Source organism: Ornithodoros turicata, chromosome 4 (genome assembly GCF_037126465.1).
Source record: "Ornithodoros turicata isolate Travis chromosome 4, ASM3712646v1, whole genome shotgun sequence".
NCBI classification, from domain to species: Eukaryota; Metazoa; Arthropoda; class Arachnida; order Ixodida; family Argasidae; genus Ornithodoros; species Ornithodoros turicata.
In genome coordinates this window covers 49,136,839-49,155,441 of record NC_088204.1, presented here as the reverse complement: position 1 = coordinate 49,155,441, position 18,603 = coordinate 49,136,839, and the positions used below count along the sequence as shown (strand labels likewise).

The 18,603-nt window shown below is 43.1% G+C and overlaps 2 protein-coding genes across 2 annotated transcripts in view; one reads left to right on the top strand and one right to left on the bottom strand.

Moving 5' to 3' along the window:
- Positions 1-16,818, bottom strand: part of LOC135391510 (guanine nucleotide-binding protein subunit alpha-12-like) — a 53,144-nt gene extending 36,326 nt beyond the window's left edge. Inside the window, exons 1-3 of the mRNA XM_064621775.1 lie at positions 16,086-16,818; positions 14,367-14,417; positions 11,454-11,783 (exon numbers count right to left, since the gene is read on the bottom strand). Of these exons, the coding sequence (XP_064477845.1) occupies positions 11,454-11,783; positions 14,367-14,417; positions 16,086-16,565 (861 nt within the window). The 5' untranslated portion in view covers positions 16,566-16,818. The remainder of the gene's footprint in view (positions 1-11,453; positions 11,784-14,366; positions 14,418-16,085) is intronic.
- A 23-nt stretch (positions 16,819-16,841) lies between these two features.
- The window catches only part of LOC135391509 (uncharacterized), an 85,176-nt gene continuing 83,414 nt past the window's right edge, over positions 16,842-18,603 (top strand). The window contains exon 1 of the mRNA XM_064621774.1: positions 16,842-16,971. Within this exon, the coding sequence (XP_064477844.1) occupies positions 16,874-16,971 (98 nt within the window). The 5' untranslated portion in view covers positions 16,842-16,873. The remainder of the gene's footprint in view (positions 16,972-18,603) is intronic.

Below are 18,603 nucleotides of genomic sequence, written 5' to 3'. Positions count from 1 at the left end.
CCGAACACAGCACTTCTGGCAAAAAATGTTCGATTTCGAACTTTTATTGTTCATGAGCGGGTACACGCATTCCCTTGAAGGAGATTCATTAGAACCGCTAACTCATTCTCTCTCGAATGGTATAGATATCATTTATATAGCTCCTGTGGTAGAGCGAGCAGACGGCTGTAAGTAGAAGCAACACGCCCAATTGCTCCCCCAAAACGTAAGCTTATACATTGAATTTCCCTCTCCTCCTCCCCCACTACACGCTCCGACAAAGAACCCCCCCCTTCAAACCGAGCGTCTGGATCCACCCCTGACACAGGCTGATACGTGGTGACGTAACCGAAAATGTCTGTCTAAACTAAAAAATGTATGCCCTAAAATATTAATAAAATTTCGGCCAGCGGATCAGACGAAATTTATTGCTCTGTATGCCATGTCACGCTGGTATTTAAGCGTTGTTTAGTGAATACGTGCAGTATTAGTAATTTGTAGACACGGTTATAGGTCTTGTAATGCTACTGCGCGAATTTTGGCTCCCGGATTTGTCAAAAGATTCGATAAATCCAGATTTAAAAGCGGATTTGATTTAGGTCTGGAAAAACAAATCCGGATTTAAAAGGATTTGATTTACTACCTTCAGAAAAAATGCGGATTTGATTTAAATCCGATTTGAGCGGCCAAATCCGCAACACTGTGCTGAGTGCCTCAGCAGATCTTGAACACGCTGTTCCATTTGCCATTTCCATTCGGATTCTCACACTGTGCACAGGATTTTTGTCACATGGTGAGAGTGCAGTCTTCGCACAATAAAAACAATGCTTGGAAGACACACATGCAAACGAGCTCATGCAGAAGTCAAATAGTTGAGCACACAGACTCGCATTTCGCCAATGAACCAAAACGATGTCGAGAAAGTGGAACCATTTTAGCCCTCGCAGAATGACACTCGGAACTCATTTGTTTACTTTCATGGAATGAGCACATGCTTCCTTGAGCCAATCAAATGTGTTTTACTAACCTCGTCATGATGTCATGCACAATAACTTCCGATGTAGAAGTTACAGCTAGGAGTGTGCAAATATTCGATTTTTCGAATATCAAATGCTCGAACTATTCGATTCGCGAATCGAATATCCAACATTCGATTTTTCGAATATTCGACTATTATTCCACGAATAAGAATGACACAACCCGAAAGTGGGCTTCACCTGATGCTTCCGTGCATGAGGTGAAGCCTGCTTTACGAAATTGCCCTTGCTGCAGGACCAACACAGGCGGGACGGTGTTTAGTTTAAGATAACGTTATCCAAAGTTAGTTTTGTAGACATCGTCTGTGGAAGGGGTGGCGTCCCTCCCACATGCAGTTTAGCAGTGCCGACGAGGGACTTTGATTTGATGTCTGTGAGGTAGCCTTTAAAAAGTCTTTCTCTTGAGTAAAAAAATTGCCTTTAAAAAACTCCTGAGTAATGACTACAGTCCACGAACAAGGAGGGTGTCTTAAAGATGTCCATTACGTCTAAAATTTCAGTAGTGCAACTTCCTAGGGCGAGTCCAAAGAATCTAAAGGATGTTCATGGCAAAGCTGAGGCAGGATGCAAATTCGTTTGTTTCACAAATGGCGTGTGGTTATCTGAAACAATTGAACCTCTGTATGCAATAAGGGGATAAGTCAAAAAATCCCAAACCGAGAAAAGGGGCCTGATCTGATTGTCCGTCCCATTGACACACATGCATTTCCCGTTTTTCACAATGCTGTAGCGGGCCAACAAATCACAATAAGGTCCTAAATTTTCATTGGCAGGTGCATACTGATATGTAGATGTCATTGCAGCAAAAACAGTAAAAAGGGGATAAGTCGACTTATCCCCTTATTGCATACAGAGGCTCAATTACAGCCTCATCCGTATAACATGCTACTGCCTGACATAAAATTTTGAAATGAAGGTAACCACTCCAGTACTCCAGTAAGTGTGGGATCACCTGAAAAGCAGGAAGCAGTCTCATGTAAAATTAAAGAGTAGGGACTTTTAGCAGAAGAATTGCACATCTCTCTTGTGACAGTTAATGCCAGAAAAATTACACTAAAGCCATGGGCTACAAAATGTGCGAAAGTTGCTTTAAGTGCGTTTTTAGTTTTAGTGCTTTTAGTGCGAAAGTCCCATATTGTAAATTTTGCACAAATATTCTATATTCGATTCGGTATTCGGAATTTTTTCCTCCATTTGATTCGATATTCAGTTCGACTTAAAATATTCGGATTCGCTCACCCCTAGTTACAGCAAATAAGTACCACATGCATGTGGATGATGCCAACAAAAAGGCAATGTTTATCAACGGAACGTGGAACATGGGACTTGGTGGTTGATACTGAAAAATACTGATCAAAGGTTGTGTCCGCAAATAGACAAGTTTTTCAAACTTGGTGTAATAGTGACTTCGGGAAGCCTTTCATCAAGACAAAACAGCCAAAACTTTGCACAATACATTCGTGTTTCGTCGTAAAACATGAAAAATGCCTATTCTGAAAGCAGACTTCTACTTGTGATTCAAACAGCCCACTTTGTTTTGCTTGTGTCTTCCACTGACATCACCGGCGTTTCGCCTAAGGTCGATGGCTCAGCTGACCCAGCCCATTGGCTCAGCTGACCACGCCGCATTGGAAAGCATCTAGAACTATGCCTATGAACGTGTCTGTGGGCTACAAGATTTCTGCAGCTTATTGCAAATTCGATGAGGAAGTTGCAACATCCAACGGCCAGTCTCCTTTCGTGACAGACGCTTTGCCACACGACGGCTATCCATGCTTTCCGTAATTACAGCTCTCTCGGAAAGAGAAAAAACTAGAGCGTCGAATCTTTCACTGATGTCGTCTTACAGTTGTCTGAAGCACAACTCATGCCACTCATGATGCAGATAAAAGTGGATGGCAATGGATAACATACGATAGCTGCAAGGTCATGCCAACATTCAAACTCAACAGCAAACAAGCACCGCCATTCCTCGCATGTGCGCTATCACATGACCAAAACAAAATACTGGTGTGTTGACCGGCACATTGTTGCCAGAATTCATCATGCTGCACGGAGTAGGTGGCGATATCCTATTAAATTACGTTTCCAAATGTTTTTCAACGTTTCTGAAGACATTTAGCTGACGCTATACATTTTTTACGACCACGATTCTGCATGCACCAGCAGCTCAATTATGTTTTTCAGGGTGTCTACCAAACTGCAGCCTTCAAATTCCCTGACTATTCCAGGTTTTCACTGACTATTTCAAGCGAATTCCCTGACAAAAACAAAAGGAAACTTGGTGCCTGCTCATACGTTTTGATACCAGATCCAACATAAAACAGACCATTTATTAAGTATTAGTGAGGCTACCCTACTTTTCTGCGTCAGAGCTTGTCATACTGGTGAACTGCTACTCCCAGTAACGTTGCAGCGGCATCGCCTCTCAACCACCGGTCGGCACTCGCGATTCGCCGCGCATCATCACGGCACTTGCCTGCGATTTTCCCTGACTTCAGCTGCTTTTTAGCCAAATTCCCTGACAATTCCCTGACTTTTCCAGTCACATCAAAATTCCCTGACTATTCCCTGTTTTCCAAGTTTTCCAAGTTGGTAGACACCCTGGTTTTTGGTCCGGACACCACCTTTAAAGGGTAGTTCGCTCCCTACGAAACTGGAGAAAACATGCCGGACGTGTGCAATAGACGATGAACAATTCCCCATCAATCCCTTTCGTTTGAAATTGACATATTTTCCAAGTTTTCAGCATTTTCCTGTGGGCATCAACAGCGCGGCCGAGCATTGGGAGGAGGAGCATAATACTGGAGGGGGCGGTCAGCTCAAGTGCTGTTCCATGACATTCTTTCAGGACTGGCGAGAGGCTGGGGATAGGAGGGTGCAGGGGTCAATCAAAGAAAACGGACTGCCCTCGACGTTACACTTTTCTCCCGCATGCATCCTGCTCCGTGGGAAAGCCCACTTGTGTGGATCTCGTTGCTTTCAGATGCCTACAATAAATCATACCACTTGAGCTGCGGTAAACTAATGTACAGGATAAAGTTCGAAATAAACAACCGTCTGTAACAGAAATCAACAATTCGATACTTGGAAAGCAAGCTGTCCCTGGCTCTCCAGCAATCAAATTTATTTGTGTTTTGTGCGAACCCTCAAAGTTTGTCAGCGAAGGAAGTATCTCATGACAGCTACAAGACAGGGTGTAGTTGTCACATAGTCTGTGGGGGGTTCAGATGTCCTGACCCACCACCACCCTCAATTTCTGTTGTTACATAGAGTTTCAACTGACCTTAGGTAATATAGTAGGATGCCCCCTCCCCCCTCAGAAAAATCCTAGATCTACCTCTGCGAATGGAAAGGTCAGGCAGGTTTAGAATGTGTTTCGTTTTGGGAACACTCTATGTGTGGTTGAAACTGCTAAGTATAAATCGCAAAGCTCGATTTTGCACAGCTTCAATTGCATTTATAAGTGTGATCTGATCGGGATCCCACACTACTGAGGCTGCATTGCTAACTTTGGTAACACCAGCTCTTTATATAGGTTATTTTGATATTAAGTGAAGTAGAAGAGAAATTTTGGTGAATGAAACCAAATGAAGTCTTGTTTATAATATGTTCAGTATGAGCACACTATTATAAGTCAGAAGAAATGAAAGTCGGAAATTTTTCAATGTTTTGCAAGGAGTTACACAACTTTTTAGATCAGCATCCCTGGGAGCAGAACTGTGTTGTGTGTACTCGACCGCTAAAGCTACGCAAACAACAGCATTCTAGAAATAATCAGCACAAAATATCAAAGCAAAGTGACTATCACAACTTTTTACATCCATCTTGGATCAGGCTCATTATCGTTAACAAAACCATACTAGGAAGGATTGAACAGGAATGAGTGGGTCCACGCTACAATGTAGTTGTCGGTACTAAAATTACCCATTTTATGTAGCAAGAGTGGGTGGGATGCCCCTTCAAAGGCCCTAGAAAAATCAACTAATACACCGTTGGTACAGAGACTTCGATCCGGTGATAGATGAAGGTCATGAACGAAAGAAACCAGTTGTGTCTCACAAGAAAAAATTTTCCTGAACCCATGCCGATGTTTTGAGAAGAAAAGAGTGGAAATCAAGATGAAGTGACTGTGCAAAAATGTGCATCAAAATAATGAAAGAGTAGAAGACAGTACACTTGAATACCTTTGAGATAATACCATCAAATCTGGTGCCCTAACATAATTTACGTGAATTAATGATACTAGCAATTCCCTATGTCGAATCCATGGAAGCAAACGTATGATGAGTAAGAACTGGAAAGGACACTTTACTATTGGGTAAGCAAGAACTGCTGAATGAATTGTTGAGCACATAAGGAAACTCGAGACGGCTCTTTCTCTTTTCCAACATGCCAAAATTTCTCGGGATTAGTTTTTAACATACCTAGTAATGTTTCATCATAGAACACTTGTTTGGCTGTCTTGACTATGAGAGTGTATGTATGAGCAGCATACAAGTAAATGCTCCATCTCGACTGACAAAGTGATCTTCTTGCTTCCCGAATAATACTATGTTTCCTATTGCGCAGGCGCCTAGGAGTATTGGTAAACCACGGAGAATCCAGCCTGAATGGAATGACAATGCTAGGGATATATTTGGCAACAGGCTCGTGAAGTTGTTTTAAACAGGCAGCAGTTGTCGTTCAAGGAACGGGAGAAGTAGTTGTATAAGTATTCAACAAAAAGGGAAAGCTCAGTATTGACCACAGAAAGAACAGCGTGTTTATAATCTAAAATAATCCCCTAATGCTTAAAGGATAAACTTATTGGGACAGAAATACAAGATACAATGGTCACTTAGTCCATCGAGATGGGCAATGTTTTGCACCAGGCTAGGTCTGTTTGATAGTAGACGGGACCCTTGTAGGGTCCACCATTAGTTGTGACAAGTCCAAATTAGAGCACAGGTCAAGAAACTTGAGGCGACACAACTGTGATACTCCTAGGCAATGACCAGCCTATTCTGGGGCTGTTAAAGTCATCCAAGAGGAAAATTGGTGTATCAAGATAACAAGTTACAAAAAGAATAAGAGTGTCATGCAGATCGTCAATGAAATTGTTAACAAAGCAGGTCAGTAGCAAACACAAAAGATTAGGCACTTGCATTACAAGTTTGCGTGATCCCAAACCATTTCAAGTTGACTTGGAATATTTATCACTGATGACTGAATGGCACTAGATATAGCGATGAGAACATCAACCCCAGATCACTGGCTCCTATCAGCACGGTAGACATCATAAGACACAGTGGACACACAGATGCAGTGGAAGATTTTGTTATCTGGTACACTGGCTGATAACCACGTTCCAGCAAGAAATATGAGATGTGCCCCACAGGAATAGTTCATCACGATGCTTGGTTACACTTCGAATGTTGGTGTAGCAAAACTGAAATAATGCTGTTAGCCTAGTGGGCCTGAGGCATCACATGATAGCTATGGACTTCCAATAACCATTGCAAGGGGGTTAGCGTTCACATGTGAGCTAGATAGCGTACAGTGCAATCCCGTTAATTCAAACTTCAAGGGGACCAAAGATTTGTTAGAATAAAGCGTACTTTGAACTATGGGGAGCTGCTCTGAATGAGGGCTTGATGTGTGGCAGTGCATACTACCTGCATGGAAGCTCGCTGGGCCTTCCCTCACGTTTACGGTAATGCGATGCCAGAAATATCAGACAACCATTCACTCCAAAATATTTATGTACGGGCAAAAATCAAAACATTGCAGGGTACAAAATTATAATGTACAACACGTTCGGTAAAGGAGCAGCGAAATCTGCCACCGTTCTCCTGGAGAACTGTGGAAAACTGTTTCAACCTCCTCTTCTCCTTCCCCTGTTTCCTTCCTCTTCAATCTCTACAAAAATAATCTGTTATACGAGGTTGCGTTCGTTTCTTGGTTCAGCCGCAACTCAATCACATTGTCTGCGATGCTGAGGCCAACCCAATCACGAACCCTTCAAATGCAAATATCACCAACTTGCGGCTTACTTGCTTCACCAAACACAAGTAAGTGGCACCGTCCCTGTGATACAAAACTATGTGATGCTAGTGATGATAGTCGGCTATCGGAAAACCATCGAGGTGCAGATCAAAATAGAAAAAGAAAATGCCTCAGTCCTACAAGTTTTACGATACAACTTTGAGCAGCTTTCCCTCCCAGGCTGAGCTGAAGTTTTCATGCCGCTCAAACCTACCGCAAGGTCACATGATACTCTCTGCACTGGATTAACTGTCATTGCAGTCTCATGAGTGTGTACGGTTTATTATGAGCATCTTCTTTCACTGCTTGCAGTGCATCATTCATACCAGGGTTGCAGAGTTGCCACTGAATGATTCCGGAATCATTCCAGATTTATCAGAGCCTGGAATGGAACTGGAATGTAATGGTCTGGGTGCCACACGGTCAAGTGCGATGGTTTGGGTTGGTTTTAAGAAAAAATAAAATGGAGATTTTGGCTTCACTAGTGTGAGGCCCGCAACCCCACATCACTTGCACCAGTTACTTTAGTGGAAAACTCCTGTAATGATGATGCCAATGAAGAGGAGGAGGAGAGGAGGGCGAAATAACTTTGTCTTCATGCTTTTTCCATGCTGGGTAATGTAAATCTCCTCAATAGCACTGCTGGGCTAGCTAGTACGGTTACTGGTCCTAATTCTTTTATTGGTGGAATTAAAGGAATAGAATGGGGTTGCCAAGTCATTCCAGGAGTGGGAATTGACCATACCTTTTCATTCTGAGGAATTGAAAGGAACGGAATTATCACAAATCTTCATTCCGAGGAATTGAAAGGAATGGAATTATAATGGAATGGGTGATCCCATTCCACAACCCTGATTCATACATTAGAGCTAAACCGAAATAACTTGTGTCGCACATGATTCTGTTTTCATTGTCACTGTGCCAGTGTGAAAACGAAGACGGGAACAAAAGCATCAGTTGTGAGAATCAAATCTAGCTATCGATAGCAAAGAAAAACAAAAGAACAGTACTATCGATAATCAATTAGTTTTGAAGATACTATCGATAGTTAATTTATCGATAGTCTTGTACCACTAGTTCGTGCATACCCCTTACAGTGATTCGTTCCTTGTTCCTCTCCCCTGTGCTGTCACTAAGTATCACATTTTTAAGCAATGGTCAAAAAGTGATAATAAGTAAACTGAACACTTAATCAGTAAACATGCCCGTGACATAACAGCAACGCGCTGGCTGGCATACGGTCGGATGCTTTCAGGCCGATGTGTAGTCAGGAGTCAAGCACGGCCCAGAAATCTGATTCCAATAAGCCGTTGTGCACGTCCATATGTTCCATTTACTGGGCATTTTCCCTCATTGAAATACAACTCACTTTGACAGGACCCAATTCGAATTACCTGCAAGTTCCAATTAAGAGGTTTCAAATTAATGGGTTTGTACTGCATATACTTCCCCAGTAGCACGGCGGCATACTGGGTTAGCTGCAAGCGCTTTGGTGCTGTTGGTCGATGCAGTGGTGCACTCATGAACAGATTCACAGATTCACTTGAAAAGCCGTAAACATACACCTTACTGTTAACCCTTTGAAGGGTACGGGCGCACCAGTGCGTCCAAAGGTCTCAATTTGAATTTTTGCACGCTCTCTTTATGGTGTTGCAGCACTGCTTTGGGAGTGATGTTTGGCTGCTTGAAGCTTCTTCACGGAACTGTGACACCATCTGTGGGCTATTTTTACAAGATGAGTGTTACGCAGCAAACACAGAACTTTTCATTTTGGTCCCAGCGGCTCGCGAGCCCCCTGTTGGAGGTGAGCATAGCCCACCCTGTCACAAAAGGGATAAGACAAGCCTACCACTACTACTAAGTACACTGGTAATATCACTGGAGGGTGAACATCACCCATACTCCAAATAGCAGCGCAGGGAAGTCAAACGCGCAGGAGGCGCTTTGCCTGCGCCAACAACCAATGCGGAACGCTCAGCTATGGAAGGACACCGAATCCATATGCGTTGAGTACGACAAAGTCCTCTGGGTACAGCCATGCCTTCAAGTAGTACCACACCCTCTCGAACCTTTGCAGACAAGTAGAAAAACACAAGACATTTTCTGGTATACATAACCAAAGTAACCAAGCAATAAGACTATAATGGTTAATTTGATACTGAAAGGAGCATTCAGTATTTTGCCGTACTCTGCTAATTTCTTGCGAATGTGCCGAGTGCGTACTGAAGAGCCTTGCATTAGAGATACACCAGCAGATTGTAACTTTGACTCTGATGCAGAGACTAGATCACGAGCCTCGAAAGAATTAAACTTAATGGGAAGCGTTTTACCCTATCTAAAAGAACCAATTCTGCGGGAACATTCGATAGTGCAGTTTGTCGTTAAGTATACCAGGAAGCAACTGCTCTGTTTGCACCCAACTTTCAGAGGGAGAATCTTTGAGACCGTGAAATACCAAATCATTTCTCTGACGGTGAACCTCAAGGTCACACAGTGCAGTACTCATTTTGTTGTTTTCATCTTGAAGGTCATCATCAGGTATGTTTGTCAATAAGTAGAGCCTGAAGTTTTAGGGTTTAACCCGATTCTTCCCCGAATTTGCAACCCGAATAGAAAGTTGCCTCTTTAGGGTGAAACACTATTTTTACCCTGCAGGTTGCCATCACTGAGACATCTGTAGGAATGCACACTAACTTGTTTGGCAGCAAATGCAGTTACATCACTGTTTGTACCAAACCAGTACAGTTAGTTTGAGTAACTGAGCCCGATTTCTCCCTGAATTTAGCATACTGGAAGTTTTTTCACCCGAATTCGCATGAATTTAGTGCACATGTTTATTTACCCGATTTTTACCCCCCAAATTAAAAAAAAATATTCCCCAAAAACTTCAGGCTCTAACAATAAGCGTTGTCTTGTATTCCATGGCCTCTAGTCTTACATTGATAACGAATATCTTCTCAGATATTTCTATGAGTTTGTTGCACTGAGCGAACAGCATTTATAATTTCCCTCTGGCATTGATCAAGAGCAGTGGCATGCATGTCAAGGACAGTGGCCTGAGTATTAAGCTCTTGCAGGAGTTTCAATATATTGTCAAGCTGTTTAGACAGGGAATCCTGTTTAGGAGGGCCAGCATACGTCTCAATGTCACCCGATAGAAGCATCAGATATTTGTTCAAACAATGGTGTTGTAGAGGGCACTGAGACACTCCAATGTAATGTGTTAACAGTAGGCACACACAATGTGGGCAGTGCAGCCCTAACAGACAACTGTATTAATGCATTCTTTCTCCTTGTGCCAGTTTACCATGTCCTGGCACCACATGCAGTTTTGCATGTCTAGTTTTTTTACGAATTGTGTCTGACTTAAAACCAGCAGTCAAGATAGGAAAGAGAAAGTAATCTAGCTTTAGCTAGTACAGCAGACTTCCATTAATACGACTCCCAATAATTCGTTTTTCTTGCTTAATTCGATCAAATTCGAAGGTCCCGTGAAATGCCCATGTGTTACTATTGATAAAAAAGTTTGTTATTTCGAACGTGAAAGCAGTCCACGTCATATAATGCGACCGACACGTCCACGTACCATGCACCTGTGTCGACAGCGTTGCACCACACACAGCAACAAAAAAGTTCGCACTAAAGCTCAGGCGGAAGATGGTGACTGAACAGTACCGATCCCTACCGATAACCGCGAGTTTTAGTACATCGTACCCTATCCAATTTGCGTACGTAAGCGATAGTGTTGGTGGTTTTTCTCACCCACAAAACAGAGAGAACTTTGCGCACTGCGCAAAACCATCACACTTTCCCTGATGTAAGTAAAGGCGGCAGCATACCATGCACTAAAACTCAACCCATTTGGTGGCGCTTCTGGCGGGTCCCGGCTGAGGAGGAAGCGTCTCCTTTCTCATTTTATATCGCAATTTTTTGTTTCACATTTCATCAGGCTTTCGTTCAGAATCTGTCGGTGCAACAAGCGTCCAATATACAACGTGCGCTTGGCGAGGTCCAATGACTTCACGGAAGTGGACAATAACATTGTCTGACGCCGATATTGTGAGCAACGTGTCCTGCCACGCTGCAGCGTGCAAGGTGGTGCAAGCGGAACTGAAGATGATTTCGCCGAGAGCATGCAGTGTGAGCGACCAAGTGCAGCCGACGTTGAAGCCACACTCAATACCTTGGGACTTTATTTATCTTATTAAGACAATACCGAAAGGGTGTTCCATCACATCAACGCTCTACGTGGCATGTTTTCAGATGAGCGTTTCATTGACCTCGTTCATTTTTCCGCCTATTCTTTAATTCGACCTTCGGATAATTTGATCAAATTTCCCGTTCCCCTCGGGTCAAATTAACGGAAGTTTACTGTAATAGCAGGGAAAGATGCTGGCAAGAGAGCAATACCTGCAATAGGTCTGTCTTATTCAGGAAGAGGATGACAGAGACTTCAGCAAAGCAGCGGTGGTTGACAATGGTCTCAAAAATGCTGCAGGATTCAGCTAGCCTGTTGGTGCAACGGTCTTCCAGAAGAACTTGGTCAAACTCGCTCGAGGACACCAGGAAAAGAATAGAAGTGACACTGTCAAAGCACCGGAACCACTTTTGTCGTTGCGATCGTTGTCCACCAACATCAACAAACCGGAAAGGCACACCACGCACAGGAATCACAAACTCTGTGATACCTTTGGTGGCCTTACGGGCATGAAGAATGTCTTGATTGTTCGGTGTGTAATCCTGCGCAGGAAAGATAGAGAGTCAGAAAGTCACCCAAAGCTTACTGTATAAGTGGTTAAATTCGCGGGCTCAATGATCCGTGAATTCGTGAGAAGCCAGAATCAGGTGTCTTAGGGGCCCTTCACCTTGAACTTTCAGGAAGAAGTTAACAAGACTGGGTAATAACTGGGTTGCAACTGGGTAATAACCCATTGCATCTGTCTTCCTTTTGAGCCCTTCTGACTGAGGGGGCTGCGATTAGGGGGTCCTTACTCGGCTAGTATCTGGGTCAATCCGGAATTGCCTTATCTGCTGTCATTCTTGTCACTGCATTGAACAGGTACAATTGGCACTCGATAGTGATGCGGCAACTTTCAGAAAGGTCAATCCACGTGGCAGCGTGCTTAGACCCATACACGCTTACTGGATGATCCAGGCTTACAAGGAACTGGAATCACGGGATAACGACATCCGCGCAGGATTCGTGAAGGCTGGATTACTTTCTCCACTTGCAGCGGCGAAGAACTGAGCACTTTGTGATGCAACGCAGTGCAATAGTGTAAAAAACTGCATACATAAGTTGCCTCAGTGTTCCGGTCAAATTTCTTACATATTTCGTTCACATATTTTTCTGTCATTGGTTCGAATATTTCGCTGAACTTTCAATTCGCGAAGAAAAAAGCACTCTCAAATTTTGCGAAAATTAGTTCCTCGCAAAAATTACTACTTATACAGTATGTGTTGTACTCTACAGGGTGTCTCACGTAATGTGTCAAAAAATTATATTTAAAAATCTACACCTCGGAAAATTATGGGGTCAACGGTATTCACCTTCAGAGAGTTTTTGCCATCGTGTGAGAACACTTTTATGAATTTTTCGCCATGGGAAATTCAATTTTCCGAATTAAAGTCCGGAAATTGCCTAGTCAACCCAACATTTTTTCGATAGATTCGGGAAGCACGGGTCGGGTTTAGCCCACAATGGAAAAATTCATTTCGTGGTACAAAAGTAAGGAGCGGAAAAAAATTGGGAAAATATCCCATTTCGGGCCGCTCAAATTGCCGCTCGCCTTTCGCATCCCGTCAGAGCGCTCTGGGAAGCGACGCATAAAAAAACAGTCGCCCCGCCCCTTCGCTATCGGCCCTTCATATCATGCAGGTTGGCAAGCCGTATTCGAATTTCGTACAAGCCGTATACAAAGTAGGTTGGGCTGAGAGCTTTACAGCACCACGTCATACCTCGTCGAACGTTGTTTGGAGACAAACAAGTTTCATTCCATATACCCTCTCAATTTTTTTCTGAAATGTCTAAGTGTACTTTCTCACTGGTGAGATTCTTGTCTTTATACTATAAAAAAGGCTGAGTTTGGGCAAAAAAGAACGGGTGACACATCCCGAACTCAGGCTTTTTTATACTATGGAGTTCCCCCCCCCCCAGCTCGCCTGCATTTATGCTATTTTATCGGTCATTCTTGTCTTCGTTTCTTACATGGTTCATTTGCTGAGAGTGCCAGTGGCTAAAATGGGACAGCCCATATGCCAGACAGCTGTATAGGAGCAGGCACAGTACGATAAAGGATTATCTCTATCAACCAACAAAGTCAGAAAAAGCAGGAATAATATGGAGTAGCGCACTCTTTATAAATATCCCACTTTGTTGGATTTGAATGTCAAAATTTCAATAAGAAAAATGAAATGAAAGTTCTACTCAAAACATTTGTTTCACATAAAACTAAATCAGCTTTTCTTATTATGGTTGCAACAGTACAGGCACATAACGTAAGGCACCCCAACCACAAGGAATTAACCCTCCCTTAGTGCAACAATCCAATGTGGCTGAAAGAAGAACCGAAAGAAATTAAACCTTAGAATAGAATTGCAGCGTACAACCCAAAATGAAGTATGGTGACACTGAACGCTCCTTCTGAACCATTTTAATGGGGATATCTTCTCAAGTGTGTGCTCTCTGGTCATGCAGAGCAGCCCTAAATGGGTAAAGTCATTCCATTTACTTTTTAGTGGCAAATTCCACTGGTCGTTGTAGTGCAGAAAAGCTTGCACTGACTTCAGTGTGCACTGACGTTATATTGGTCCTTCTGTTTCAATGCCATATTGAACCCACACTACACTGCACAAAAAATTACCAATGGAATTAGGTAGTCATAACTTGATATGACATTCTCCGTGCATACAAACATAAAGACTCACAAATACTCTCCATTCGACTCAAATTGTCAGTGAAATTAAAGTAATGACAGCAGTCCTGCGGCCGCATCCACAATGGTTGAAGATATTCCTCAGAGGTGTACACCGTAATTTCTGTAGTGCTTCGGGCACATGCTACTGGGGATATTCACTGAGGAATTTCATCGACATCCATACAATTGGTTTCATGTGCTCATATTTGGAAGATGCAATGAACATAGACCAAGCAGGAAAATTTAGCAGTCTACACTGGAATTTTATAATCCTATACTGTCCAAAAATATGTTCGCTGATGCATACCAAGCAGAATACACATGGTATGGCATGGTGTACTCAGGCGCATCAGATGGTAAGATAACGACTTTCTCACAGTGTGAACTGTGAACAGAATGAACTGACCTTTGCTGTTATCCGGTCAAGGTTTTCAAAGAAGTAGCGGACTCCATCACCCTGAAAAGCAGCGCAGGGAGTAAATTATGAGACTGCAACTGACAGGGTGCCCAACTGAACTGGCCCTGAATACATTATTTCTGGTTGAACCAGAGTTGAACAAAATAGCAACAAAAGCATATGTATGCACTGTATATGCATGGATCTGGACAGCATGGGATTGGACTTGTTTTTAGTAAGACTTTTAGGTTAGATGGTCTCACTCCGTTTTTACGATGCAAAGTGGATTGTGAGAAGAATCACGGAACTTTTTCCTTCGTTCCCTGTGCGAAAAATGTTGTCTATTCCATTCCGCCAAAGTGTGTACGTACATTGGCCAAACTTCTCAGTGCATTAATGAAAGATGTCCTGACTGTAATTTTGCGGCTCATTTGCAAAGAGCGTAATAATTGTGAACCACTTTGGAATGAAACTTCCATGGTTTAAAATGCTTGGTTTCATGGCCCTTAACGCGTAAGTGACTGTTAAGAGAAGCGCTCGCCATTGAGCCTTGTGGCTATTGTGTAAGCCAATCTTCTGCGTCGATCTGCCCATCCTTGAAGCGGTTGGTGGATTCGTGCTGGCCTGTTTCTCACGGCCAAGTGTACGAAATTTTCTGTTTTTAGCCTTTTGGGGGGGGGGGGGAATAGTAGTCAGGTTGAGGTTTTCGTGGAGTTTTTTAATTTGGTTTCGTTTGCGAACACATCATCGCTGGTTTGAGCTGTTATTGTGTCATCCTTCTTGAGAGTGTTGCCCGAGCTCAGGCTTATATTTCTTCACGGATCTCTTCCACCAGCACTTACACTGTCCTATTTGCAGGTTTGTAATTCAATTATTTGCACATTTGTATTATTCAAACAGCGCAAAGGACAGCCAAGAGATACATCATGGAATTATCAAACACTGAAAATGATGAGGTTGAGCTGCTCTAAAGAAAACTTCTGCAGTAACTGCAGCCCTAAGACAAAAAATTTAGCTGTGTTCCATGAAGCTCAGGGCACAATCAGAATCACACAAAGCTTAACTCTACAAGTTGCCTTCCTTCCTGGAAGAGCAGCTTTGCAGTACACAACTCAACTCTGGCAGTATCTTATTTTTCTTTTTCTACACGTTCATGCCTACACTGGCTGGTGACGTTTTGTTTTTATCCATGAAAATAAATGGCTGGTTACTGATAAGAAGGGAGTGATAGGCTATCGTTCATTATGCAGTTAATAAAAGACATACTATAATATTGCATAACCACACTAGAACGTACAAATAACAGCTAGAGCTATGAGCTATTAGTGGGCAAAAATCCTCTTACCATGCCAATGTAGTCATGTAAGCAACAATACCTGTATGTTGCTGGCAGTGGCTGACAAACACAGACTCAAAATATTTATATTGGGACGCATATGCACAGTGTGCCACAATTTGTTCGTATAAATACCAGATATCAGATGAGGCACAAGATTGTTTGTATTTATGCTAGTGTTACTGTGGAGCAAATACTGTTAGACAGATTCTAAAGAGATACACTCTTGGAAGGTGTCTAACAGCATTTGCTTCCAACATCCTAGGAAGTGTACACTCACATCCACCAACCAATATAGGTGGGCAACACCAACAAATTCTCAGAGATAAAACGTGTAAATAAGACAAGAAGACACTTGAACAGTCACCACCACAGCATGAGTGACTACTTACCAGCTGGAATTCGATCCGGCGTTCGAAAGCAGTGCGGATGCCAGTGTCCTGCCAAAGTGCCCGCACAGCCGGAGCATAATCGGAGAACGTACTTGAGTCCAAAACCAAGCTGGGTTCGTATCGCATAAGGCGTGAGCCATGAGCTCCGTTTCTCTCGTCACCCCATGGAATGTCCAATTTCTGTCGTGCATCTACTAGCACCTTCATACCCTTCACCACATTTTGAAAGACGACAGTTCTGAACTCGGCTAACAAACCCTCCTCGAAGTTGTAGCCGTGAATAATACGCATCTGCTTCAAGAATGTGCTCTTGCCGCTTTCGCCTGCTCCGAGCAACAGTAGCTTCACTTGTCGTCTGATAACTTGCTTGTCTTTTTGAATCATTTTGTCGATCTTCCTACTACGGTGATATGACTCCACCTCTTCGGGCCCATATTTGAGACGGAAGAAGCAGGAGCAACTAGATAATAAGTTCGACATCGCGAGCCGCGGGTTTCCACCCGCGGCGACCGTAACTTCACCTAATCTCTGCTCCTTGGCAAACTTACTCGTGGACTGTAGTTATCTGCACACACCTCTTCCATAGCACATCGCCGTTCACGTGTACGCTGCTATGCGAGTAGCCTGGTCATGCGTGAAAACAAACAAACGAGGAAAGCCGTGCAAAACTCAAAACTACCAAACTGAAAGCTGACATTACTCATCCGGAAATCAGGATGACCTCCCATCTTCCCATAATACACTGGGGGTGTGTCGTCATAAGTCGTCATATCCGAGTATGGTTCAAAATGGCATCCTTCACATGGGCAACGCGAAGAGCGCTCTTCGGTGGTTTTCAACGCTCTGTGCGACTGCCTGTACCTTCCAGGAGTAAATATATTGTCTTGTAAGTCGGAATGTTATTTCTTAAGTCTGAGTTTTTCCGCGACCTGAAAACCGAGCACACAGAATAGGAGAGCTTGCTCTGCTCTACAGCTCTGAGCACTCGAGTTCTTGTATACGCAGTATCTTCGAAAAATGATCGTTTTCACAGGCAAGAGAGTTACACTTGTTGGAAATATCGGTTGCCTTAATAGGCTTTTGCAACCTGTGCCTCTCCTACTGACTGTACGCTTGGTCATGAAACTATAGTGGTCTACGACGTTGAGGCAGATGCCGGGTACTTTGGTTTCGAAATGATTGACGGGTCATGCGGTACCCCAACCAAGCGCAAGCACTGCGCCAAAGATTGCTGCACGCATTGCCAAACTGAATTTTCAAATAATCTAAAGACGTGTTCTACATGGAATTGACACGGGGTCTGAAGTGAGAGAACTTTTCTTTTTCTTTTTGCTCCCTCTCTCATCCCCGGTTGCTTGCAGAAAAAAGATCACTAGTTTCAGTTATTCAAAGTGACCGTGACATGCGCACTGAATGTGTGTCCAACTGTTTATAGTTTGAGTTATTGTTTCCGTGCAGTCATTATGCCCAGCTTTCATTTTCTGAGCTGAAACTGGTTTATCTGAGCATGATAAGGCAAGCCTGCTTGAGGGAAGATCATAAGCAAAACGTTTAATCGATAAACACGAACTTCATGAACATGTAGACGGTGCGAGGGAAGACAGAGAGAGGGGGGAATAGCCAGCTAGCCTGCATTTATGCCATTCTGTCAATTTATCTGAGCACAATATTTTACTTCTCAGGTCCACAAAAAATGTTTCGGCACAGTAATAATGGTCTTGCTCATATCTTCATTGTAATATAGTTCACCGGTGTTATGGATACATAATGGTAAAAGTTTCTTTCAGTATAGCTAAATAATTTTAAAAGGGTTTTCAGAAATACACTGCAACAGCAGGCTCTAGATGTTGAGAGCATCAAATACCTCACTCCAACGAAACCACGAAAAATATCATATTGACGGATATATATACATTTGGAGCAGTTCTTTGCGGGTTTTCATAGTCTCATAACTGTCCTAACTTTGTTGCATTATTTATTTTGCTGTTTTCTTTTTTTTTTGAAGCATGAAGGTTCACCCTCATACGACATTTTCTCGACGCAAAAACGCAAAGCGCTCAGTGTTTTTACGTTCAGCTCCGCGAACAATAGCTGTCAAGCAGACACCAACATCTGAGACGAACCGATCTGAGCAGCAAGCGCAAGAAACGACGTGCCCGTCCTGACCATTTGGCCGGAACCACCCGTCTGCAGCTGTGGAACTCAGCTATGTGGGCATGGACAGTGTGGACACAGATGCCAACTACACGCAAATGGAACACAGAATGAAGCGGACCAGACAGAATAGAACAAAGGAGAGGGTGCAGGCTAGCTGGTATAGATCCATGAAGAAGACCGAGAGACGCAGACAGAGAAGACGACACACGTAAGTTCTCAGACACAGCAATAGTTTCTTGGTTCATCTCAACTTAAAAGCTAAAAATCTTCAAAGGGGTGCAAGAGGGATAAAAGACGCATTACCAGGGTGTCTACCAACCTGGAAAACCTGGAAAACAGGGAATAGTCAGGGAATTTTGAT